Here is a 24,998-nt window from a genome sequence, read left to right as displayed (position 1 = left end):
TTTGAAACATAAAATGTATCACCATGACTTTTCAATAGTCACAAAACCTTTGACTCGAACAACAGGGAAATGAACAAGCAATACACATATCCACAACTGCAAGGATCATTTGAAATATGACATATCAGTCAATATGTAAGTTGAAGGGTTCGCAGGTTTTAAATGGATTGCTCTACGTTTAGAATGGGCAAAAAGGAGAGGACGACTTCGTTTGAACACAACTCTTTCTCTTTTTTTATTTTTCTCTCCTCAACCGCTCCCCGCTAACGCTCCAACCAACACTCCCCCTTCCGGTAACGACCCGCCTTCCTGTTTTTCTTCTCCAATCACATGTAAGCAACCTAAGAATATTTCAGGACGTATTAAACAGAGTATAATTAAGGTAACTAACATAAAATAATATAATGCATGAATATAAAATGATAATAATTAACAATTTAACAAAAGCTTACAAATATAAACACGGAGTGATGTCTTGTTAACTCGTGAGTGATGCCCTCTAGTGTCTAAATGCTATTACTCATTTAGTGAATGCTATTACTCATTTAGCCACTAGAGGGAAGCAGTACTCTATGAAACATCACTCACCAGTCTACGAGACCTCAGTCAATGCAACACGTGTTCCATTGCGCCCAACCTGCGGGCCAGACGGCACTGATTTTATGACAGGGGCCGAGGGCCGGATGAAATTCGACCGCGGGCCGGATTTGGCCCCCGGGCCGGACTTTGGACATGCCTGGCTAAGTATATAGAACACAAAACGTTTCACCTTTAGACTTTTTTGGGGGGGAGTGGGGTTAAGGTACATAGAATACAGTACAACATTTCTAGGACGTCGATGTTTTTAATATTCTTTGAATAATGTATATTTTTAAACTTTCTGGTTTTCATAGCTTATTGGCGGTTTATCAGCATATTTTAAGAGTTTTTACCCTCACTATTTGCAGTTTGGCCCACTCCCTATTGGCCCCCGTTAACGAGGGTCGATTGTATACCCATTTTCCTTACTACACTACACTGTCTGGTGTTATTTCACCAGTTAATGAAACAATTGTTTTGAGCAAACGTTTTGTCAGTCCCAATTAATTCAAATAAAATAGCACAATTTAATAAGGAATCTATAGTTTTTAAGTCAGTGATGATGATGTGCCACACGTGAGCGTGCATGGTACGCCGTCTCTGCAATTGTCTGGCCACCACTCTACTGCTCACCTGTGGCCTTGAACAGTCTGTGCAGCATAGGAAATAGGATGGATATGTGCTTTGAATTTGAATCATCCCATCCTTTGTTTAATTTCGTATTACTTAAAAACAGGCACGGGCTAAAAACAAAAGGCTCAATTTATTCCAATACATTTTCATAACAGAAAGAATTTAAAATGCAGGGCTGGTTGATAAAGAACAAAAGCTCCACCTGAAACCATCAATGATAGCGGTATAAAAACTAAGGAACTGTAAATCCGCCCACCCCACAACTGCTGAGAGAACAAACAAGTTGACATGAGTGAGTGACTGTGTGTAAAGAGTTACAACAACTGTGCGGCTGCTTGCGTGCGGCATGACGCGTTCCAATGGCTGATAGCATATATATGACGAAAACTGGGGCATAATGAAGACGCTCAAGGACATGGAAAGGGGAGGTAGAGATGTACACAGGAAAGTCTTTAAGGAGAACATCCTCCGGTTTGCTGCTGGAACACGTCGATCGTATCTTCGTCTTCCATTTCCAGCTGAAAACAAATTTTGGACGTCAGGTGAGAGGTTCAAGACCCGCACTCCAATCAGAATGGGTGGCAAATATTCATCCATCCATTTCTATAGTCTACCCTAGCTGACAGGGTACACCCTGGAATGGGCGCCTATCGATGACAGGGTGCATAAACATAAACAACCATTCATACTAATCATGTCGTTGGACATTTTCAAGTCTTCAAAGAACCTCCCAATCATGTTTCTGAATGTGAGATGGAGGAGGCAGGAGTACCAGCTCTGGAGAAAACCAAAACAGGAAGGCATGAGACGAGAGGGAAACCAGTACCTCTCTGTGAGGCGGACACGTGAGGCACTCTTCCATCATGCTGCGCCAAAAGCTAACAATGCCAAACAGGACTACACCACGGAAAACGACAATCACTATAATACACACAATACTTAAATGAATATCCCAAACTTAGCATTCGTGTTGCGAAGACAGATTTCACAATGTTTGACAAATTTAAGAATAAAATGATCAGCAGGAAATAATTGCAGAACTTTCACAATGTCACCGCAGCTCTTCACAGGACAAAGAACCATGTTTGGTTACTGAAGACAAAATGGATGCCACGCACGTCCTTATTAAGGAGTACAACCAGGTCATATATATTAGGGCTCTGGTCACTGTCATTTTTTTATTAATTTTTTTAAAGAATTGATTATTTTATCAACAATGATCATAATCACACCAAATACTGAAAATTGGTACCATTGAGTACTGGGATCAATTTCCAGATATCAGGAACCTGTACCATATCGATTCAAAGGTGAAAAGGTATTCATCCCCAGTTGCTTGTGTTTGTTAAAAAATATACACCTATGACAAAACAGACCATGAGAAAATTATTGTCCATGAAATTGCAATATTGAATAAAAAATAAAATTAATCACATTGTCCAAAAAGGTTAAGTCCTACTCGGGACCACTGCGTTGTGCTGGAATGCCAGTAATCGATATTTCTGTAGAGTAAAAATGTCTGTGTTGATGGCATACATGGTTCCGGAAAAGACTGAGTTATGCGTTCGACTTTTTTTCCCTCCCCAGCCCTAAAAAACGTAAATATATATGGACATTGTTTTCATGCACAACAAAGGATGAATATATGGCCCACCGCAGGAAAAAAAAATCGTTGTTGCACAACAGACTACGGCTCATCATCCACATAGGATTTCCAGTAGAAGTTTTGAATATTACAAATATTACAATTGTATGTAATGGTCTGAGGATGAATAAGTCACTCATCTTGGCAGGGATCCGTTCTTGTTTGTAGCTCTAAAAAGCTCCCAAACTCTTATTTTAGGGGTTAATATAAGTTTTCCACCATGGGGCATCAATATTACTCAAAAACATCGATTCAGAGAGGAGAGTCAAGTTGTTCGTACCTGTGATGGCGTGTCCGTTTCATTGATCGGCTGGCCATCAAACCGAAATCGTATTTGCCTCATTGATAATCCCTGTGGAAAAGGATAAAGAAATTATGGAACTATACATAATTATATAACTAATTCTTAACATGCTATTGTGATTTGAACAACAATTCCAATGAAACATGATGCAAAAATTGTGTGATATTATCTCACTCTCTCTCTAAACAAATTTTTTCAGAGTCAATAAAAAGTACAAATGAATACAGAGGCAAATGTAAAAGGTACAATATAAGGTGTTTTTTGGGGGGTTAGTGTCTTGTTACATAATTTTAATGAAATTACTATAAAACCTGTGCTTAATATTATTGTAAATAATTTGTGTACTTATTGTATACAGGTGTATCCTAAAAAAATCTCAATATAGTCAACCCATTGAATTTCCAGCTCAATTTACTGAAGTGTAATGGAAGTATACAATGCATTCGTAACTCATGGGAGCCACCTCGTGGACAGAGAGAGAAACGAACAGAAGATGTTTTTTTTTCTGGCAACACGATGGGACATCTTGGGACTAAACAGGATTGCGTTGCATTGCCATTCTGTCAGTTTATTCGTAACTATTTTTGAAACTTATGCATTTTAGGAAGGAGCGGGGGGCTCTTAATGACATGGCAGGAAGAGGAACCATGGTGATTTTTTTCACTACTCAAAATACATTCACGACACAAACCTCAATTTGCTCATTTTATCTCAGCAGTATGTTTGAAATATTGTAAGCGGTGAAATCTGGTGATCGGCAAGTGAATTTTCATCGCTGGATCGTGACATCTGCGATTTCCAGAACAAAATACATGCTCTGTAAGAAATTTGGCCAAAGTCTTTTACACTCGCTGATGGTTTTGCTTTTTTCAGCCTAATGATGGATAGTTTACTGATAGTGACATTGAGTAGAACAGTCGTAATTAAATACTGTATTTTCCGGAATACAAGTCGTTATTTTTTCCTACATGTTGTGGTTTTTAACGTGACGCTATTTATTTCTGAATTTTTACTGAAGCTGCTCATTGCTGATTTGGTCATTGTCCGAACACGTCACAGTGGACCATGTGAACGTGTCCTCATCTTACTGAATATTCAATAGCTATATGTGGTTGGAAAGTGCATGCATGAGGGAGGGGCGTTGTGATGCGAAAGTTTATGTGCATAGTGGCGCACAGCTGTATAAGGAGCCTATGAATGAGAATTTCTCCATTGAGAGACAAATAAAGGTTTTCTTTTTCTTATTATTCTTAAGAGGGCAAAAACGCCCATTTATCTGTAATTTGTTTGGCTACCAAATCCCGCTATCACAGGCACGGACAACAAGCGGTATCCCGGTGGACAGCAACTCCATGAAGCTACTTCCAGTGCATATCAAACAGGTTTCCAAAGGCTGCATTGGTGTGTGCGATGAAGAAGGCTGTACAAGCTCATTGCCATGCATGTGCGGCAATGGGTCGATCACGGGAGACTGGTTGCTTGAGTAGATCTTTGGTCAAAAAAAACATTCGGCACCCCTGCTCTAGACCTTTTATCTGCTCCTTGTAAATGGGATAATGAAGGACTAAAAGGACCTTAGAGCCATTGAGGTCATTGTATGAATGCCCCAATATCTATGGACAGGTATGTACATGAATCGTAAAGGCAAGTTGTATACTTAGCATTTGTTTATTTTTATCAATGCTGGTCTGTCAAAATACTGTATGTCTTCACATGGAACTGGTCCTTGGTGCAAAAATGGTTGGGGACCGGACCGTTGATGTCAAGGTTGGAAATACAGGTGATGTATCTCACCTGCCGTTCACAATACGCTTTCATCAGTTTGTTGAGTGGAGTGTGCCTCTTGATCTTGAACTGCACCACCGAACCGTCCTGTCCTGCCACCTTCAGGTTGATGTGCTCGTTGTTCTCCGTTTTCAGTCCCTCCTAGCAGACACACACAAACAACGGAGTTAACAAGTGCCCCTACATGCGGCCCGCGGGACACAGTTTGGCCCCTTCACCGAAAGCATTACACAGTATTAGGAAAGCAGTCATTGACCTATTCAAAACATGAATTCCGGCCTTCAGCGTGTTTAACGCTTAGAACACCCCCACTATAACAAGAGCAAGCTCCCGCGCGACGATTTACGTCAGGGTTTACATTACGGTAGTAATTCCGAATTCCATTTCAAGCTTGCCATGCTAATTATGCCGCTATCTCGATTGTGCGTTTGCGCCGGCTCTTGCAGCTAAAAGGTTTTTTGTCGAATTATTTGCTACGGCTCCGATGGTATTGTTTCGTCTGATATCTGTGGTGATTAATGTAAACACAACGCAGGTATAAAGGCGTCCATGTGAGCCGTCTACCTTGGGCTTCTCATCTGCCATGGTTGCTGTGTTGTCTTGTCTGCCGCTCTGCAGCTTGTTTTCTTCGCTTGGGGGATTCTCCCCTCCCACACCCCAAGTGACGGAACGTTAGCGCCACCTAACGTGCTGGGGACACAACATGGAACAACATTCCCCGAGGTGTTAAGTAACGAAATAGATTTACTCCGTTACATTTTCTTATGTAACCTTTTTGTAATACAGACTTTTACCCACTTACAATGAGCAACATTTCCTACTCCTTATCTGCAACGTTCCTTTGGTGTTTTGCGTGACAAACATTATTAAAAATTTGGTTATAAATGTACTGAATTTCTTGGGCCATTGATTTATTCAAAATCATTGTAAACATTAGTTTTTACTGTGGTGTAGGTCTTTGAAAATTGGGAAGAATAAAAAATAGCCGTTGAAATTGTTTTACTGCTTGAGAGGCGGAATTTACCTCATAATTCAAAGTATATTTATTTTGTCATTTTATTGTCTGTCTTTGATATTTAATGTAATTTGCTGTGTGGCTCTTAATATGTATATTTGTTCTTTTAATTAAAAATTAAAAAACAGGGGAAAATGCTATTTGAATAATGAAACGGGGACAAACAGTCACATAAACACACACAGAAACTAAGGCAGGGTTTCCACTCCTCTTGAAATGATTTTCCACAATTGCTCAAAATCTGTTACAGTGCGAGTCAAGTCATAACAACATACACTAAAGTGCAAATCGATTCTTATCATTCACTGTTTTGTAAAGCGCTTTGTTACAGCTGCCGCTGTTGTGAAAGCGCTATATAAATCAGCATGTATTGTATTGTATTGTATTCACCCCAAAAAGAGCCATTAAAAATAACTTGTTTATGTAGTTCACAACACTGATACTCACTTGGATGTTGGAAGTAAATCAACACGATGCGATATGGCTGACAGACTAATGAGCTGCTGATGGGTTGGTGAGAAGCCAAAGTTCATGGTAGCCCCCCCCACGGCAATGCCGCAGCCAGGTTGACTGGCCCAGGTGGCGCGATCTAAATATTGCATGAAAAACCGAAGCTCTGCTCGCTGTACACATGTACAGTATTTTAATAGAGCTCAATTTATATTAGATTTTCTTCATTCACACTTCGTCTGCCTCTGTTGTCGCGCAATGTAGAAAATATAAAACGCTGAGTGAAACATGGCCAAGTAAGACGACTGTTACCTGTCGCTACAGGAACGCTCTTGAACTGAGAGTCTCTAGTTTTGTTACTTCTTTGGGAGTAAATACATGATTATTTAGGTCGTTTCCAAAACATAATTGCTCTGAGAAACCTGTTATTGTCCACAAAAAAAGACACAAAAAAAAGTTGGAATTCCAAAGATTTTACTCACATTTGTCATAACCTGAAAAATAAATATTCTTTGAGTCATTTACAAATCATACAAATAAAAGTGTAGTCAATATCCCAGAAGGAAGCACGTTTCCCCACCAAAACAACAACAAAAAACACTTGATTGTCAGAAGTATTTTATCTCTAAATATCCTTTTCACATACAGTAGGAAACCAAATACAGGCAAAGTAAACTAAGACCATTAACAGAGTAAAAGAAGAGACTGATTGCTTTGTGCCTTCGAAGAAAAAAAAGACGATCACCTAGTAATAAGCCAACTGTCTTCATGATGCAGGAAGTAGTGTTTCTTCTTGTGCATGAGGACCTTCACTCACATACTTTGTACAGTATGTCCCCGTACACACGCAAGTAAAAAACGTAACCCTTACAGCCACCATAAATAATAATAAATAGCGTGTATATCAATAAATAATTAAGTACAACACAAGTGGACGAATAAAAAGCAATTTTGTATTTTTTGCAAGTCGGGCTCCTGCCTTCCTTGGCCAAAAGGAATGATTCGTCGCAGACTGATAAACAACAACAAAAAAGTGTTCATTTTCACAAACAAATGTGGAGCTTTTTTTCTACCTTAACAAAACGCGCAAACATTTTGACTTGATGGAAAGTCAAACACGATATGAGAGCAATTAGACACAATGAATGATGTATGATATGTGATCACAATGTGGGCTCTGTGTACCGTCGTGAATGTTAAACTTGAACAATGGCAAACACTGCATCAAGAGGTCTATTCCGGCACACCTTCAACTCGAAGGTCCATTTGTTTACATTAAATGAGGTTTAAAGCTGAGCAATGTTAGAAGTACATGTTATATAAAAGTATGGTAAACCGTACTGTTTTTACCACACTTTGAACAGGAGATCTTTGTTGGGAAAAATAATTCTGTTTACAGTTTAGTTCAGTACTCTTCAGGAGCACATTTTGTCATATCTTAAGTTGGATATGAGTCGGTTATTGCTGCGGTGTTCATTTTAAGATACATACACGCCAGAAATGCAGGACTCTTTAAGTACTTGTATGTTGATTAAACTCAGAAACTAGGTCAGCTGTGATTGGTCATCACCAGTCAACACCAAGTGGCAAAATGGCCGCCCTCTGAGCAGGAATGAGAAATGCAGTATTGGTGAGTGTGACATATTCCCGACAACTGTTCCTTTGTCATGGACTGCACTGGTAAATAAATCAATTTTTTTTAAATAATCCAGGAGGCAGTGTAATTTGGAGTCACAGGTCCCCTCCCAATCTGTCAGGAAGTGGAAATTCGTTCACTTCCCCGACGTCTGTGTAGGGCTGCTCATCCAGCGTGAATGTCAGCTTGTACCTCATCCGAACCTTTTCCTGCCAATCACGTACACACAAACACACGGGTGTGTACAAGCGCAAAACAGAAATCTTATATTAATGAGCAAAACAAATGTATGAAGCCGGTGGGGGGAAGAAACAGCCTCGGGCTAAATACTACCTTGTGAGGATTGGCAAGCAGCACGACCTGAGTGATGACAGCGGGAGGCAGGATGGGGTTGAAAGGAGCTAGATGTGTCCCAGAAGGCGGCTGCAATTTCACTTTCATGGTCTAGACGGGAGCCCCCCCCCCCCACACACACACACACACGCGCGCGCGCGCATCCAGCACAACCAGAGTAAACAGGCAGCTGCACTCACATTTATCCAAATTGATCAATGCACAGTTTTGAATGATGCTGCCAGAGCGATGCTGCTATGAAGTGATGTCTTGTTCCGATTTATCTTCCCCAAACTATAGCCAAATTTTTGTGGGTTTGTTTATAACTTGCTTTTTCAATCTCTTGAACTTCAGAAGAAAAACAATACGAGACATAAAATTTTTTTAAATGAATTGATTTGTCCTGCTACTTTTTTTTAAGTATTCAATTTTTCTCATTTATACTCACAATCGATCGCGGCATGCATTTTGACCACTTGCAAAAAATAACGAGTGCCACAGAGCCATATTACATAATCCGTCTTTACTAAGGTACTAATGCTCTTTTCTGATTGAACTGTTTGGGAGAATATATTTCTCTCAAGGAAATTGACTCGCCTAGTGTATGAAATACAGTGATCCCTCGCTATTTCGCGGTTCCATTATCGCAGCTTCGGTGTGTGTGTGTGTGTGTGTGTTAGTGCGCTCTGCTCAAGCGCAAAGGGCCACATGGGGCAATTTACATATACAGCTGTATACTGTATATACAGTACTAGCTGGTTCGCCGCCCTCCGGGCGGCTCATCAGCTAGTTCCTGCGGAAGGCTGGTAAGGTGGTGGTTCGCCGCCCTCCGGGCGGCTCATCAGCTAGTTCCTGCGGAAGTGCTGGTAAGGTGGGCCTTCGGCCCACAAAAGTGTTGCTTGTTTCAACTTTTTGTTCATCTTCATTGCTTATCGCGAAAATAAAGAGATGTTTAGCTCTACTAAATAACTAACAATTTCATTGCAATGCTTGTGGGTAGACAACATTTTTTCGCTAAGATGCCCGCGCGATCGTAGTGAGCCACTGCCTGAGCGGCGCAGTGGCGGCGCGGTGAAGTAGGTACGTTTTGAAAAGGGACAGACGGAAGGACAGACCGCGTGCGGGACGACGCGCAATATATATATAGATACATAAATTGTTCGCTACTTCGCGGATTTTCGTTTATTGCGGGTGGTTTTGGTCCCCATTAACCGCGATAAACGAGGGATTACTCTATGCTCTTTAAATAAAGCTGCCTTCCGTTGGCTTCACAATATGTCTTTTCATTGCGGTTGTAATTTGCGATGGTATCATGCTGTTCAGCATATTTTGGACTCGTGTAGAGTAAAATAGAACTTGAATGTCATTGTTACGTTAAAAATGAAAACTAGTTGGGCATCTCCTCACACAGTTTTGCAGGTTAAAAAATTTGAAATACAAACTCTAAAAAACAACTGTTAAAAATACAATTATTTATCAAATGCACAAGCGTTCACAAGTTTGGAAAAATACATTCCATGGTCTTTTTTTTTTAATATTGATGAAAAGAAAAAAAGTGGGCACTCTTTCATCCAGGGCATGAGTCATGCTCAGACATTTTTTGCTATATTTGGACATTCTAAAAAAGGCGTGGAAAATATGAGATAGTTCTTGGTATGGCGACGTTTTACAACTCATTACAGGGTAAAACCAGAGCATATGTTAGCTTTTTAGACAGGATGTCAAAGTAGTGGAACACAGTGTGCAGCTGTCCAACATCAATTCAATTAAGGAGGTTTTACCTTGGGAACTGCAGCCTGCAGTGCTATGTCCTTCACAAGAAGCGGGGATGTATTCAGCATGGAGGCCACAATTATCAACACGTCAGACCTGCCGGGTGGACAGTCACTGGCGAAATGCAAAAGTAGACGAACGCCACGTCTGTCGTATGCTGTGACCGGACACATTTTACCTAAAAATGAGGCAGATCATCATTAGTTTAAAGCGAGTTCATTCATTTACTTGTATTAACTTTGTACACGGCATATTCCACATGCTGCAGATGATATCACAATAATTTGTCTTTTTTTTTTGAGCTGGCAGAATATACGTCTTCTGTGGCCACCTGTTGCCATTCATACAACAGAATAAGTCATTGCATGCACACACTGGTAAATGCATTTATAAGTCAACTGAGACAAAATCGTTATTTCAGTTACTCCAGTGTGCCTTGTTTCAATAAAGGTTGAGAAACGTTCATTCTTAGATTAAATCATGTGTTCTACCCACCCACTAATGCTGACGTCAGGCTACACGAATGTAGCTGAATTTTGAGCCGACAGCAAGCGTAGTGCCTCGTAGCCGCTTTTGACTCATCTTGACGTGTCGTAGCCCATCAAGTGTGACGTACTCAATACGACCACGACGACGAAAGTCCGGCATGTAAGAGATTTTTGTTCGTCTTGCCGCATAGTGCGACATGTCCTACCTCGCCCTTCGATTGTTTTTTTCGGCATTGACAAGAGACTGGACGTGGCAAACATAATCACAACATGTGGTACAGTGTTTAAAAAGTGACTTGAACAACAGGGGAAATACTGGAAAGCATACGTAGCATTTGAACTCATGCTAGGCTTGCTAACTGCAAAGCTAGTCACTGATTACCAAACGAGGTGTCATTGAACATATTTGTTACCTCAAATTCTTTATGGAGAATAGACAGTCTAAACCAGGGGTGGGCAAACTTTTTGGCTCGACTTTTAAAAATTGACAGAAGGGCACAAGCTATGGTACATTAAAAAAATAAAAACTGAATTCGAGAACAGTTTTGTTGATCGCCTAATTTAGCCAGTGCATTGCTGCAGAACGATACAGAGGTACGTTGGTGGTAGATAAGATCTCCACCCCCCACCCGTGCTCTGCAACTTCGAGTCAATGCGCCACCTGGCGTTGAAATGCCCGTCATTACAAGTCCAAATGAAATGAATGCAATCATTCATATCGAACCTTAATTGTGTACCGACCTTCGGCGGGCCGGATTAAAAAGACCAACGGGCCAGATCTGGCCCGCGGGCCGTAGTTTACTCACTAGCTCTAAACAGTCCTTTCCCCACCATCCAGGAATGAGTACAAACGCTCTCTTTTTTTTTTTTAGCCTTTTCTGAGCATAGAAACAACACACATGCACATAATGGCCCCAGGGTTTGTACAGTGACAGACTTATAGTGTGAAAATCACACTCAGTCCAAAACAGAATGATATTTATCTGGTAGTCTGACAGCACGGCCATCGTGAACAACAAAAAAGTCACGTAGTTTGACACAAAACTCAACACAAGCAAACTAAACTTACTCACTTGGTTTGACAGCATCCAAAGGAACAAAGAGATCAGTGAGAGACGTCTGATCTTGCACGTTTAAAGAGATCTGATTATTGTTGGATAGACTTCGAGCCGGGGAGCAGCTAAGTGTGACTGGAATGGCTTCTTGGTGTAGGAGATTGGCAGGAGAACACAAACTGCCACGCTTGGCTTTCGCGTTGTCAAAGAGCACCGCGGGGATTCTGTGGGCAGAATCACATAGACCTTCAGATTTATACTGCTCTGGCAGCAGATAATCATTCAAAGAGGCGACAAAAGCGTCATCATAATTAATCATTTATGCTCCGCTTAACTCATTAAATGCAGAGAACAATTGGAGACAGTTTCTAAACATTCAAGGGCCAAGAATGAGCTTTCTCATTCACCCAAACGCCCCCTTTTTTTCCCCCCCCGACATGCTCAGGGAGTGCCAATGACACAAAATTCACAGGCGATGGTAGGAGCGCACCATTTTAGATTTAAAATAACCTCTGTTTCCCAAATGTTTACAGTGGGGAGGTAGGACTTAATTCTCATGGTGGAGCACGGTGGCCCTCAAGGATAATTTGCAGTCGGATAATCTGAAGCGTATATCCAAACAGGGAACATGTATTTATAGAATTCACAGACTATGTGTTTTGATAGCAGAAGGATCTGTGTGCACAGTACAACAACGTTCTTGGAAATATGACTAGGATGACAAGGGTGTGTGTGCGTGTGTGCACAGTTCCAAAATCTGGCCTGGGGCCTGTGCAAATGAGGCCAACGGGGAGCTTCTGCTTGCTGACATTTGAAAAAAGATCAATGGCGTGATCAAGAATATGACTCAACTCGACTTGCATCACTTTAGTGTCGAATACACAAAAATCGGCAACCGTGTTTAAAATACCCCCTGCGATTCACCTTTTATTACCGCCTAAATCGAGCAGGGCTAGGTCTTGCTGACTTTTATCCAGTGAAGATGCCGCCAATGGGGAAAGCTCGGCATCGGCGGTTGCTGACAGTAACGAATCCACTGGGAGCGGTGCGCTCAGGACTGGACCGATTAGTGCCTGGAGAGTGGACGAGGATGAGAGTGGTGTGGCGAACCCCAAGGGAAGGTTTGACATGGGGTCTGCGGGTCTAACTTTTGCGGTGGTGTCTAAAAGATCCATGCCCTGATTATAATTCTGAATCAAGAAAGGAAACAATGAGACATACTGGCAAAAAATATTAGGACAGATCGTTAAATGTGTTCAATGTACCTGGAAGGGCTGTGGGGATTTGCTTCTACTTGTGGGTAGAACGGATTCAGTGGCAACAAATCCTGGAGATTCTGTGAAGAACATACGTGTAAAAAAAAAAAATCCATACATTTTTAAATATCAGTCAACTCGATCTGAAGCAGTGAGTAGTTTGTTGTCGGTGGGCGGGGGATTAGCAAAGATTACCAAAGGTCAGCTCTGCCACATCAATCTTTCATCCCAGCAAAGCCAGCGGATTTTAAATTAACAAGCTTCTTGTGCTTTTGGGAGACCCTTATCAGAGGGGAACAGAATTTAAAAATCACCGGCCACACCGCGATGTATGCCTGCACATTTGATCAGCGCTCAATTTTGACCTGACAAAATGAGAGATTCATTGACTAATTCAACAATACATGAATTATTCGGGTTGTCATAATTGGAAGGTATGCCACTGAAAACTGAGTGAGCATTCATCTTTGTTAAAAGAAATATTTTGAGGGGAAACAAATTACTACCTCATTCTTGTCAGTGCGCAACGTGTTGAGTGGAATAATGGATATGCCCATGGCCACATACTGAAATGTTATATTGCCGGTATTCCTCTATTTTCTATTGCGCTTGTCCTCATTAGGGTTGCAGGAGCACTAGAGCCTATCCTCCGTGATTTTGGGTGCGCACACACACGAACTACGACTGTGATGCCCTTTCTTTCATTCAATTTTAATCTGATTAATTTTGATTCTGCCAACATGTGTTTTCATCAATTCAGTAAGGTCCTTGGAGGACTTCATCAAAACATTGATTCACAAAAGCTGGTGAAACATTTTGATCAAATACCAACCCACATGATTCTCATGGAGGAGCACGCAGAACATTTCTGTTGTCTCGGGCAGAGGGCTCATATTTTTCTTGTCACTCACTGACAGCAGTATGACTCAATCGCCTCCCTCTGGCATTGAACACTGACAAACGCTGAGGTGAATGGTACCTAAAGTCAGCAGCTCTTCATCCAGGAGAGAAAACGATGCGGGCACCTTGTCAGAGCTCGCAGGGGATGGTACAGCAACAGCGGTTCCGCATAGAAGATCAACATGAGAAATCGCATTCGATGTCGAATCTTTCTCTCCTAGTTGGGAGAAAGCTGGGATGTCCACGTCTGTTGCCAAATCAATCAGACTCTCTGTTCGGGGTGTGCAGCTGGTGCCTATTGCGAGGAGAAAAAGGAGTGATAACTTGCATTATCAAAAGGTCAGTTCACATAAGTCAAAAGTCAAAAGTCGGAGTTTGGTTGGAAAAATATTATGAGGTTTTTTATAACCCCAGGGATGACCGGGAAATACAAACAAGGGCAGAATGAGTGCTGGCGGTTATGTGGACAGGACAGATCGGTAGATCATGCACACATATTTTGGAAATGTCAAAGGCTGAAAGGCTATTGGGAAGAGGTTTGGAGAGAACTGAAAAAGATAATCGGTTATGAAATACCAAAGACCGGCTTAGTGATGTATCTGGGCGATATAAATCAAGGTAATGTACTACCGAGAGACGAGTACTTGGTAAAGGTGTTGCTGGTAGCCAGCAAGAAGGCCATAACAAGAACATGGTTGAAAACTGACCCGCCAACAAAGAACCTGTGGTTGAAATAGTGGGAGAAATATTTGAGTTGGAAAGATTCACATACATATTAAGGGTCCAAGTAGGTAAGTTTAAAACGAGATGGGAAAAATGGGAGGAGTACAAAAATAAATGAATGAGGGAATGACACCACAAATCGGGATAGGTCACTATAGACTCCGGATATAAATCCAACATAAGGGACACCTGTCACTGTTGATCACAACATTCTACTATTTTTAGTTGTAGGGTTTTGTTTTGTTTTGTCTTTTTTTGTGTGTGTGGTTTTTTTTTGGTTTTTCTTTTTTTCCTCCAAATAGTTTTGTATGTCATTTGTTGGTCCCTATGTTAAAGGGCCGTTACAGCCATGCATGGACGTTGTAATGGAAACTGAACACGGGTGGAAATGAACGACGTCCTCGGTATTCATATGTTCAGATTTGTATGGTCCTATGTGTGGTTGAAATAATAAAAATGCTAGTTACAAAAAAAAAAGTCAAAAGTCATATCATGGCTCATATTAGTAATTGCTTTATTTTATCACCAGTGGCATTTGCATCACACACGGCATCTTTTGCCTGACCTCTGACAGCAAGAATGTGGAGAGTGCGGCATGTTGTCCGGGCTACAGAATTATTACAGAGCCCGGGGAACCGATTATCTTTCCATGTTATAAGCCTGAGTGAAGAGCAATGGACTAAAGCAATGTGAGGGTATATTGCGCATCTTTACTACAAATCTAAAACGTAAATCATAGTTGAATGTCACTCTCCCCTTGAAATTGTAAATGTGGTTAAGTGCTGTTGTAAAACGCAAGGCACAAGGGTCCGTCAGAGGACCCAGCCTATGAATTTGGACACAGCTATAGACAAGCAACTGAAGTGTGTATTCTGCTCATATTTAGTTATGATGAATAACTTTTACATGCTCGCAGCGAGACTCTGCGTCATCACTTAAAATTTAAACACTCCTGACTGGAGACCTTGTAGAGACGCACAGACATAGGAACGCGTCTAGTTGATACAAGCTAAGAATCAGTTTAGGACAAACGAAAGTACTGATGCCTCACCATGAGTTTTGGTACCGCCCTTCTGATAGTATAAATATGATGTGAATCCCTTCCTTGTTTGCATTCGTGACCGCCGCAGCCATTGTCTGTAAACCGCGGGTGCCCTCAATATGCTGCGAATAAACCCTTCGAAGGTACTGTTCATCGACTCCAGCCCGTATTTGAATAACCAATATCCTCCTCGTCCGAAATTCAACGAACGCGCGAGGGAAAGAGCGCCACTTTCCCTCGCCATTTTGTGACCAAGGACAAGTTAGAGCCCTGAACCGCAAACAGTCACGCATGCATTTGGGACGGAGGAGGAAGCCGAAGTAAGCAGAGTAAATCCACGGGAAGTGCGGGGAAAACACGCAAACTCGACACAGGAGCCGAGTTCTGAATCCCAAACCTCAGAACTGTGAGGCAGACGTGCAAACCACTAGAATTCTCTGCTTCTCTCGAGTCTTGGTGGATAAGAGCCAATAATGTTTACTATGAAGTTGGGAGGGAAACCACTAATTTTACAGGCCTGATAAAATTCTCATCAATACAGATACACATTAATATTATTAACTATACCTCGTTTGACTGTTGATGTTGTTTTAGTCACTCCATTTATGGATTGGCTTTCCACAATTCCCTTGCAAGAATTAATTATACTGCTGAGGTCATCGTTGGCCTGCAAGATGTCGCCTGGTTGATATGAGAGTGGAGAGATTGGCATGAACCTTATGTCACTGTTAAATCCCAACACGCAGAAATTGAACATTGCATTTGAAATCCGCCACCGCGATATTGCGCACATAGAATATCAGGCTCGCCTCAATTCCATGTCAAGGGAACAGACACAACGATTGACTCCGACGGCTCCCCTCGGCTGCAAATGTAGCCGAGGGGAGCCGAGACACGAGACACCAGCAAAATGTGTTGCAGGTGGGCCGCCGGCGAGACCCTTAACTCTGCGTCGCTGCGAAAATGTTTTGTGTGGCACTGTACGTTCTGTACGTCAGAAGGAGTTTCAACTCCCACCTCCGACAGAGCTTTTCCCATGTTCCGGGGGAGACGGGGGACATTGAGTCCGAGTGGACCATGTTCCGTGCCTCTATTGTTGAGGCGGCCAATCTGAGTTGTGGCCGTAAGGTGGTTGGTGCCTGTCGTGGCGGCAACCCTCGTACTCGCTGGTGGACACCAGCAGTAAGGGATGCCGTCAAGCTGAAGAAGGAGTCCTATCGAGCCTTTATGGCCTGTGGGACCCCAGAGGCAGCTGACGGGTACCGATTGGCCAAGCGGAACGCAGCTTCGGTGGTCGCCGAGGCAAAAACCCGAGCATGGGAAGAGTTCGGTGAGGCCATGGAAGCCGACTTCCGGACGGCTTCGAGGAAATTCTGGTCCACCATCCGACGTCTCAGGAAGGGGAAGCAGTGCACCATGAACACTGTGTACAGTGGGGATGGGACGCTGCTGACTTCGACTCGGGACGTTGTGAACCGGTGGGCAGAGTACTTCGAAGACCTCCTCAACTCCACCAACATGCCTTCCTTGGAGGAAGCAGAGCCTGGGGACTCTGAGGTGGGCTCTCCTATCTCTGTGGTTGAAGTCACCGATGTGGTTAAAAAGCTCCTCGGTGGCAAGGCCCCAGGGGTGGATGAGATCCGCCCAGAGTTCCTCAAGGTTCTGGATGTTGTGGGGCTGTCCTGGTTGACACGCCTCTGCAACATCGCGTGGTCAACGGGGAGAGTGCCTCTGGATTGGCAGACCGGGGTGGTAGTCCCTCTTTTTAAAAAGGGGGACCGGAGGGTGTGTTCCAACTACAGAGGGATCACACTCCTCAGCCTCCCTGGTAAGGTCTATTCAGGGGTGCTGGAGAGGAGGGTCCGTCAGGAAGTCGAGCCTCAGATTGAGGAGGAGCAGTGTGGTTTTCGTCCCGGCCGTGGAACAGTGGACCAGCTCTACACCCTTAGCAGGGTTCTCAAGGGTATGTGGGAATTCGCCCAACCAGTCTACATGTGTTTTGTGGACTTGGAGAAGGCGTTTGACCGTGTCCCTCGGGGAGTTCTGTGGGGGGTGCTTCGTGGGTATGGAGTACCGAACCCCCTGATACGGGCTGTTCGGTCACTATACCACCGATGTCAGAGTTTGGTCCGCATTGCCGGCAGTAAGTCGGAATCGTTTCCAGTGAGGGTAGGACTCCGCCAAGGCTGCCCTTTGTCACCGATTCTGTTCATAACCTTCATGGACAGAATCTCTAGGCGCAGCCGAAGCGTTGAGGGGGTCCGTTTTGGTGGCCTCAGTATTGCATCCCTGCTTTTTGCAGATGATGTGGTGCTGTTGGCTCCTTCAAACAGGGCTCTCCAACTCTCACTGGAGCGTTTCGCAGCCGAGTGTGAAGCGGTTGGGATGAAAATCAGCACCTCCAAATCTGAAACCATGGTCCTCAGTCGGAAAAGGGTGGAGTGCCCCCTCCAGGTCGGGGGGGAGATCTTGCCCCAAGTGGAGGAGTTTAAGTATCTTGGGGTCTTGTTCACGAGTGAGGGAGCGAGAGATCGACAGGCGGGAGCGAGAGATCGACAGGCGGGAGCGAGAGATCGACAGGCGGGAGCGAGAGATCGACAGGCGGATCGGTGCAGCGTCTGCTGTGATGCGGACGTTGTATCGGTCTGTCGTGGTGAAGAAGGAGCTGAGCCAAAGGGCGAAGCTCTCAATTTACCGGTCGATCTACGTTCCAACCCTAATCTATGGTCACGAGCTATGGGTCGTGACCGAAAGAACGAGATCCCGGATACAAGCGGCCGAAATGAGTTTTCTCCGCAGGGTGTCCGGGCTCTCCCTTAGAGATAAGGTGAGAAGCTCGGTCATCCGGGAGGGGCTCGGAGTCGAGCCGCTTCTCCTCCACATCGAGAGGAGCCAGATGAGGTGGCTTGGGCATCTGATTCGGATGCCTCCTGAACGCCTCCCTGGTGAGGTGTTCCGGGCATGTCCCACTGGGAGGAGACCCCGAGGAAGACCCAGGACACGCTGGAGAGACTATGTCACCCAGCTGGCCTGGGAACGCCTCGGGATCCCCCGGGGAGAGCTGGAAGAAGTAGCTAGGGAGAGGGAAGTCTGGGCTTCCCTGCTAAAGCTGTTGCCCCCGCGACCCGGCCCCGGATAAGCGGTAGAAGATGGATGGATGGACTGTACGTTCTGTTTTTGGTCTACTGTCTTTTATTTTTTTGTTCTTTGTTTTGAAAAGTCTTTCGGTAATATGAATCACGTAGCACATTGACTGTACCCGTGTGCGATTGAAACACAACCGCACTGTAAAACAAAGACCCCCCCGAATAAGGTAGGATGTGGTTGCCTTGTCTTCCACAAAACCTACGGGCAAGCAAAAGCACAGCATCACGCTCAGCTTAAAATACTTCTCACCCAAGTTGGCGTCGTTATCATCAGTCTCAGTAGCAAGCTGACACACCGTTTGTCTCAGCTTGTCACAGTCGGAGAACAACTCCTGTAAAATATAATGTTGCTAGTAATGAGGTTGAAGTACAAATAATGGGTTCAAAGTTTGTCAAAGATTTTCATGACCGGCTGTTAAAACGTGTGTGGATAACAAACCCCGATGAGCTCTCTGTCAGCATCCGTGGAGTCTTCAGGGCTGAAGTAAGCCAGCATCTCATTAAGGAGTTTGACACTGTTATTGGCCGCCTCCAGGGTGCTTTTCTGCTTCGCCATTTTCTGTGTTTTCACTTCATCCTGCAACCAATGAGGAGTTAAACGGAGCTCATTAAAACTACCATCACCGTTTGACGCCCCGATCGGCTTGATTTTGAGGGCGACTGATTTACCTCCTTGACCATGTTCTTGATGAGGCGATTGGCTGCCTGCAAATCTGCAGGCTTTTTGCTCTTGAGCAGCTCTGCCAACTGCTGCAATGGTAATTTTTTTTTTTTTTTTGAAAAGACATTCTGGGAACTGTCCAATGTTGCATCTCTGCTAAAAACACCGCCCACCCCAACACTCACTCACACACACACACATACGCACGAACACAAAACAGAAAAGGCCTAGATTTTTGCCATAAATCAAATGGGGAAAAACATTTCGGTGTGCCATCAATTATCGTCAAGAGTGCAAACAAGATAAGAATAAGATGAAGAGTACAAAGCGACCATTTATGTGACCCTTTCAAACTACCTCAGAATTAAAAAAAGAACATTCTTTATTTTACAAAATGAAATTCCATCTTTTATATGAGTCCCGAAACGCCTTTAAACAAATAAATGCCTCCTTGATCTGCAGATGAGTAAATAAACATCCCATGGCAGTCAGTATCTGTGAAAATCAGCTTGCACAATTTCTGACAGTCTGACTTGCTCACGCACGCACTGGAAACTGTGTACACACAATTAATCATAAACAGCCACACACTAACGTGTAAAAAAAAAAAAAAAAGCGATTAGAAGACAATTTAAGGATAAAAGGAGACTGAGGAGGAGGGTCAGCTAGGTTCTGAGATGCCATGTTTAAACAGGTGTGAAATTATTCAAAACGGTTGTTCTTACTCTGCTTTTGTGCTCATCATCAAACACAGGACTCTTTGGCTGCGCAGGCGGAGATGTCGGCACGAATTTTGCATCCAGAGAGATCTTTGGGTCGGCTAACACGATGCCTGAAAATGTGAATGCACATTATTTGACAACGTCAAACTACCTCATAAATTTACACTCATAATAGCATGTACAGTAATTCCTTGTTTTTCACGGTTAAACTCTAACCCACAGTGAGAGTGTCTTGGGGGAGATCCCAGGGGGAATCAAAAAGGGAGGACCTTGTGTATTCTTAATGGGGACAATGAAACACCGGCAAGGGGTTGGAGTGCAGCTTAACTATTCCAAAAAAGTTTGTGCTTTAACTAAAAAAAAAAGTAATCGAGAACACTAAGCTAGAGTATGCAAGGCACAAAAAGAGAAGGTGCTGTGTCCTCACACAGCACCTTCCCTTTTTGTAATGATGCACAGCCAATCAACTGACGGGGTAAATCCACAACTCCGCAAAAGGTGAAGCGCAAAGTGACGAGGGATTACTGTAATTATAATCTAAGTAACATTCCATTGTACTCTTACTTACCTTGACTCTTCAACATCTGGTAAGCCTCACAGATTTTGGTTTCCTCGGGTAGATTTACGGTCCAGCCGTAAATCATCTCAATCACTTTTGACTTCAACTTGACAGACACTTTGTCTCCTAGATACTGAAAGGGGCAAAAAGCTCCGGATGATGCAAAATCCAAAGTAAAAATTGCTCGTCACTTTTGGTGTCACTCACTTTGGGTGAGATCACTTTAATGAGCTCATTTAGAAAGCGGAATTTCCCCACTTCGTTCTGAAACCTCTGGCCGCAATTCTTCATGCAAGCTTCCAGTACCTGTTTGGTGAAAATCAACAAATTAACTAAATAATAATAATAATGATGTCGAAAGTTGCCTTTCAGATATGGAGGTCACAGGCAGCTGAGAAGTTTCAAAGCTGACGGCCAATTAGCAACATTTTTGCTCAATAGGTAAGTTCATCACCATTTTTATGGCCTTTTTAATTAATTGTGCCACCCCCCTGTGAGACTACCCTTACAAATATCAATTTGTGACTTGTGTGGTACAGTTGCATGCTGTCATATTGTGTTGTGTTGATGGCTTCTATCACTGCAAAGGAATAGAGCCAGTATTAAGAGGTTGATTAAGTTGGCTAAACTTTCACTGAAGGCCCCAGCACCAAATAAAATGAATGTAAAGCACCCCCCAGCCCCAAAGAAAATTATTTTGACTCAAGAAATTGCACTGTACATAAAGATGACATACCATCAAGGCTTGTAGAGCCTCCCATTCCTGTGGTGAATGGACCTTGTGTACCAAGAGTCTTGCAGCTATTTGCGGTCTGGGAATTTGCGGCACAACAATACATTTATCATACCGTTCACATCATAGAGAGCTGACAATTCACTTTGTCAAGAACAACGAGCAAAAACTGAGTAGCCGCATTGTATGGGTGTGCTTGGTCATTGTGGGAAATGTTTGCACCGATTGTATCAACGTGATCTTACCCCTCGAGCTCCTTATTGATTTGGTCGCAGAATCCCGCAATAAAGTCCCAGTCTTCTTGTCTGTTGGAAGGATCGGTGGCCTTGTCTGGATGGGGGAAGGAGGTCAACGTGTGAGGTGGTGTAATGATGCATGCACAACATAATGTAATAAACGCAGTTTTAAGAAGAGTGATGGGGAGTAGCGGCGTTAAAAGTTTCGGGGTTGTTATGCTGGCTACATTTTTAAATATGGTGGTCATCGCATTGCGGTTTTCATCAGTAAGTGGGTCATTTTTCGGGACTGGAACTACTCCCCTGATCACTGATGCGGTTTGTTCACAGAATCCACTGTTCCCCGTGTAGTTGTGAACCTATAACTGAACGTGGCATACATTTCTTAATAGACCAAATATTCAATATTTTGTTTCAAAATAAAATTGTCCACACAAGGGTAAGGCTGTTGCTGCTTCTTTGCCGTAAAACGTTAAAGCCGACAGGCGACTGGGGCTGAAGGTATTAACGTGGAGTGACAGCGGGAGAATTAATTAATGGAGTTGGTCAGGTCAAGAACTTTTGAAGCTCAACCACAAGAAAAAGTTACTTCCCCTCAGTGCGAGTGACAAACGGGCGAATCGTCAACAGCTGTGTCAGAGCGACTTTTTCTGTCAACACGAAACTATTCAAACACAAGCTTAACATACATTTCGCTCTCAGCTACCGAAGCAGCTTTGACAACAGACACATTTTCTCTTTTAGGGGAATTTTATATGGTTGAAATTGACTTTTGAAGTGTACTTACTTAGCCAGGACTCGAGTGAATCGCCGCTTGCCGCCATGTTGGCGCTCCTATTCAAGCAAAACAACATCTCGTTGCCGATGCGTTCAATGACTGTCGGCAAATAAGTGACACTATAACTGTCATGACCGCCTCACCCACAACTGTCCGAAGTGTGAATAACCTCGCTATGTGTTATTCGAGTTTTCATGACGGTGGACCTCACCATACCCGGATATTGGCATTTTTTATTATTATTTTCAGGGCCTACACGATTAAATCGGCCGATTATAACGCTTAAAAAAACAAAAGCCAAAATAATCGGCCAAGTTGACAATGGTTTCCAATTGTATTTATAGCAATTTTACACCCATAACGAGGATCTCATTATTCATTGCATGCAAATCTATACCAGAACCTTGTATCCTTAAATATATAGATTGACATCTTTTGATAAGATTTATGAACCTGTCTTTCAAAACAAAGCGCATCTTATTTTTGTTTTTGTTTTTGTTTTTGTTTTTTTAAACAAGCAATGCAGGTGAGCAAAGCAAGATCTGAAAATACATGTAATAGTTTCTATGAGACTATGCTTTGACTCTGAAACAGACTTGACTCTTCTCGGCGATGAATATATATAACAACCGAATGAAAAATACTCAGAACACCAGTAAGTGAGCATCACCTCTTCTGGATGATTGCAATCATGCTGTTTGTAACCTTAAAAAGACGTGGGTTGAGGACAGCCTGCAAACAACAAGCTCATAATCATGCCGACTAATGCCTGCAATCATACCAGAAGGAGTCCTGCAGGTTCAGGAGTACAACATATCCAGATGAACGCTGAGATCGACTTCATATTAAGAATAACAACAAAAGGTACTTCTTGCTGTTGCATCAATACTGCATCATGAGACAACAGAGATCCATATTGCTTATGACACAAGAGGGCTTTTAGTTCACAGCAAGCATCAAGTCGGTGTGCTTTTTAGCCTGAATGGAATGAGGTTCTCCTACTTTTACATTTCGTTTTCCCGTTCATGACATTTATTTGTGGTTTTACAAATGCAATTTTCAGTTTTGTTTTCCACGAAAGAAACTATCTTACAAGAAAACATTTTTAACCGGTATAGGTACATATAGAAACAGAGCGGTCTAAGTACAGAACCTTGCGGTACGCCTTGACACACTGAAGCTGGAGTGGATGTGGAGGCAGAGGTACTCACAGTATACATGTTATTGAGGACAATAGGATGAGATACTGTCAACAGAAAAAGAGAGATGGTGAAAAAGATGGGACAGAAAAGTCCTCCGTAAGGAGATTGTTTGTGATTTTGATGTGGATTGTCTCAGTGTTGTAGCATCTGAAGCAGGGGCAGAGCCACGTGGTGACGGGTGTGGGGGTGGGGGGTATCATGGGAATCATAAATCAGAGCTAGACTTAAAATAAGATAGTGACAGTTTTTCATTCATTAGGGGACAGGGAGAACAAAGAGATCTGCTGATAAAGAGAATGAAAAAACTTGGATTACACACCACAAATGTCAATGTCAAATGTTGAAATTCTAAGTACAGATTAAAAGCAGACAAGGAAATTAGTGGGAAGAAAAGTGGAAGTGCAGCAGAGCCACTTCTTTTGGGGTGTGGGTGAAGGGTATATTTTGAATAAAAGTGATGCAAACTCTCCAGGATGTAATCACTTTGGGAAGTCAAAAAATTCTCTTTTAATTGGGCCCAGGTTCCAATTTAAAGTTTGAGACTGCTGTGGGGGCCCATTGGGACCGAATATCATAACTTCCGTTTTCCCTTTATTGAAATTTCAGAAATTCTGAGCCATCTTAGGCTGCACACGAGAAATTTATTTTACTGTTCATGAATGTATTTATTTTTTTCTGGTGGAAATAGCATTCTCGCCCGAGTAGGTTATTATTTTTACTTATTTTAATTGGAGAAAACAGTCTTCCTTAGATTCTTTGCTGATTATTACCATGCCTTGGGCTCTCATCAGACATGCTCATGCCTAGTCAAAAGCACTTCTGGGTGGCTGCGAGTGTCACGTTGTGCCCGAAGCGACAGAGTAATCGCTTCGTGCGCAACAAACTGGAGATAATCGGATCACCGAAATAGCAGACACAGAAAGGAACTTTGTCACAAAAATGATATTTATTACAACACAAAATCCCCGTCTAAACGGACAACAGAAAACGCTGGTCAAAAAGAGAACCAGGAAATAATGGTAACGAGGCAACAGAAAACGCTTGCGGAAAAAAATGGCTAGGAGAAAGTTTAGGCAAAATACGATGATCACTCACGAGAGGATATCTAGGAACGTAACAATAGTCAATAGTCTTTAAGGCAGTGTTCAACCGAGAAGGAATAGGCAATACTCCGGCAGTGAGTTGACTGCCGGAGCGCCTAAATATAGCAGATGCAATCACCGATAAATGGGTGGCGGGTGTGCAGGCGGCAAGCGAGAACGCCTGCCCCCTGCTGTCAAATACGGAACGTGACAGCGAGTGACACAGAGTGCCTGGATACTGTTGAAACATTTTCACTCATTT

General features: G+C 43.0%; 2 protein-coding genes across 5 annotated transcripts; both read right to left on the bottom strand.

Moving 5' to 3' along the window:
- Nucleotides 1–1,323: 1,323 nt before the first annotated feature.
- Nucleotides 1,324–5,679, bottom strand: sumo2a (small ubiquitin like modifier 2a). 3 transcript variants are annotated; one of them, XM_052084138.1, is made up of 4 exons: nt 5,511–5,678; nt 4,956–5,087; nt 3,138–3,209; nt 1,324–1,730 (listed from the first exon to the last, which is right to left on the bottom strand). In XM_052084138.1, the coding sequence occupies exons 1-4, from the start codon at nt 5,529–5,531 to the stop codon at nt 1,665–1,667; spliced, it is 291 nt and encodes a 96-aa protein (XP_051940098.1). In that variant the 5' UTR covers nt 5,532–5,678; the 3' UTR covers nt 1,324–1,664. The 3 variants fall into 3 exon arrangements, with proteins under 3 accessions (XP_051940098.1, XP_051940099.1, XP_051940097.1); XM_052084139.1 differs by lacking the exon at nt 3,138–3,209; XM_052084137.1 differs by lacking the exons at nt 1,324–1,730; nt 3,138–3,209 and adding an exon at nt 4,438–4,650 and having other exon boundaries at nt 5,511–5,679.
- Nucleotides 5,680–7,012: 1,333 nt separating this feature from the next.
- gga3a (golgi associated, gamma adaptin ear containing, ARF binding protein 3a) lies at nt 7,013–22,621 on the bottom strand. Of its 2 annotated transcripts, XM_052084084.1 has the most exons (17): nt 22,462–22,621; nt 21,684–21,768; nt 21,442–21,517; nt 20,913–21,011; nt 20,715–20,838; nt 20,150–20,256; nt 19,433–19,513; nt 19,203–19,340; nt 19,014–19,095; nt 16,185–16,298; nt 13,932–14,147; nt 12,962–13,032; nt 12,621–12,886; nt 11,715–11,920; nt 10,162–10,331; nt 8,381–8,491; nt 7,013–8,256 (listed from the first exon to the last, which is right to left on the bottom strand). In XM_052084084.1, exons 1-17 carry the CDS (start codon nt 22,526–22,528, stop codon nt 8,143–8,145), a joined length of 2,127 nt encoding a protein of 708 aa, XP_051940044.1. In that variant the 5' UTR covers nt 22,529–22,621; the 3' UTR covers nt 7,013–8,142. The 2 variants fall into 2 exon arrangements, with proteins under 2 accessions (XP_051940044.1, XP_051940045.1); XM_052084085.1 differs by lacking the exon at nt 21,442–21,517.
- Nucleotides 22,622–24,998: the final 2,377 nt, after the last annotated feature.

The sequence above is a fragment of the Hippocampus zosterae genome, chromosome 13 (assembly GCF_025434085.1).
Source record: "Hippocampus zosterae strain Florida chromosome 13, ASM2543408v3, whole genome shotgun sequence".
Taxonomy (NCBI): domain Eukaryota; kingdom Metazoa; phylum Chordata; class Actinopteri; order Syngnathiformes; family Syngnathidae; genus Hippocampus; species Hippocampus zosterae.
Note: the sequence above shows the minus strand (reverse complement) of the source record. Positions and strands in the feature narration are given on the sequence as shown.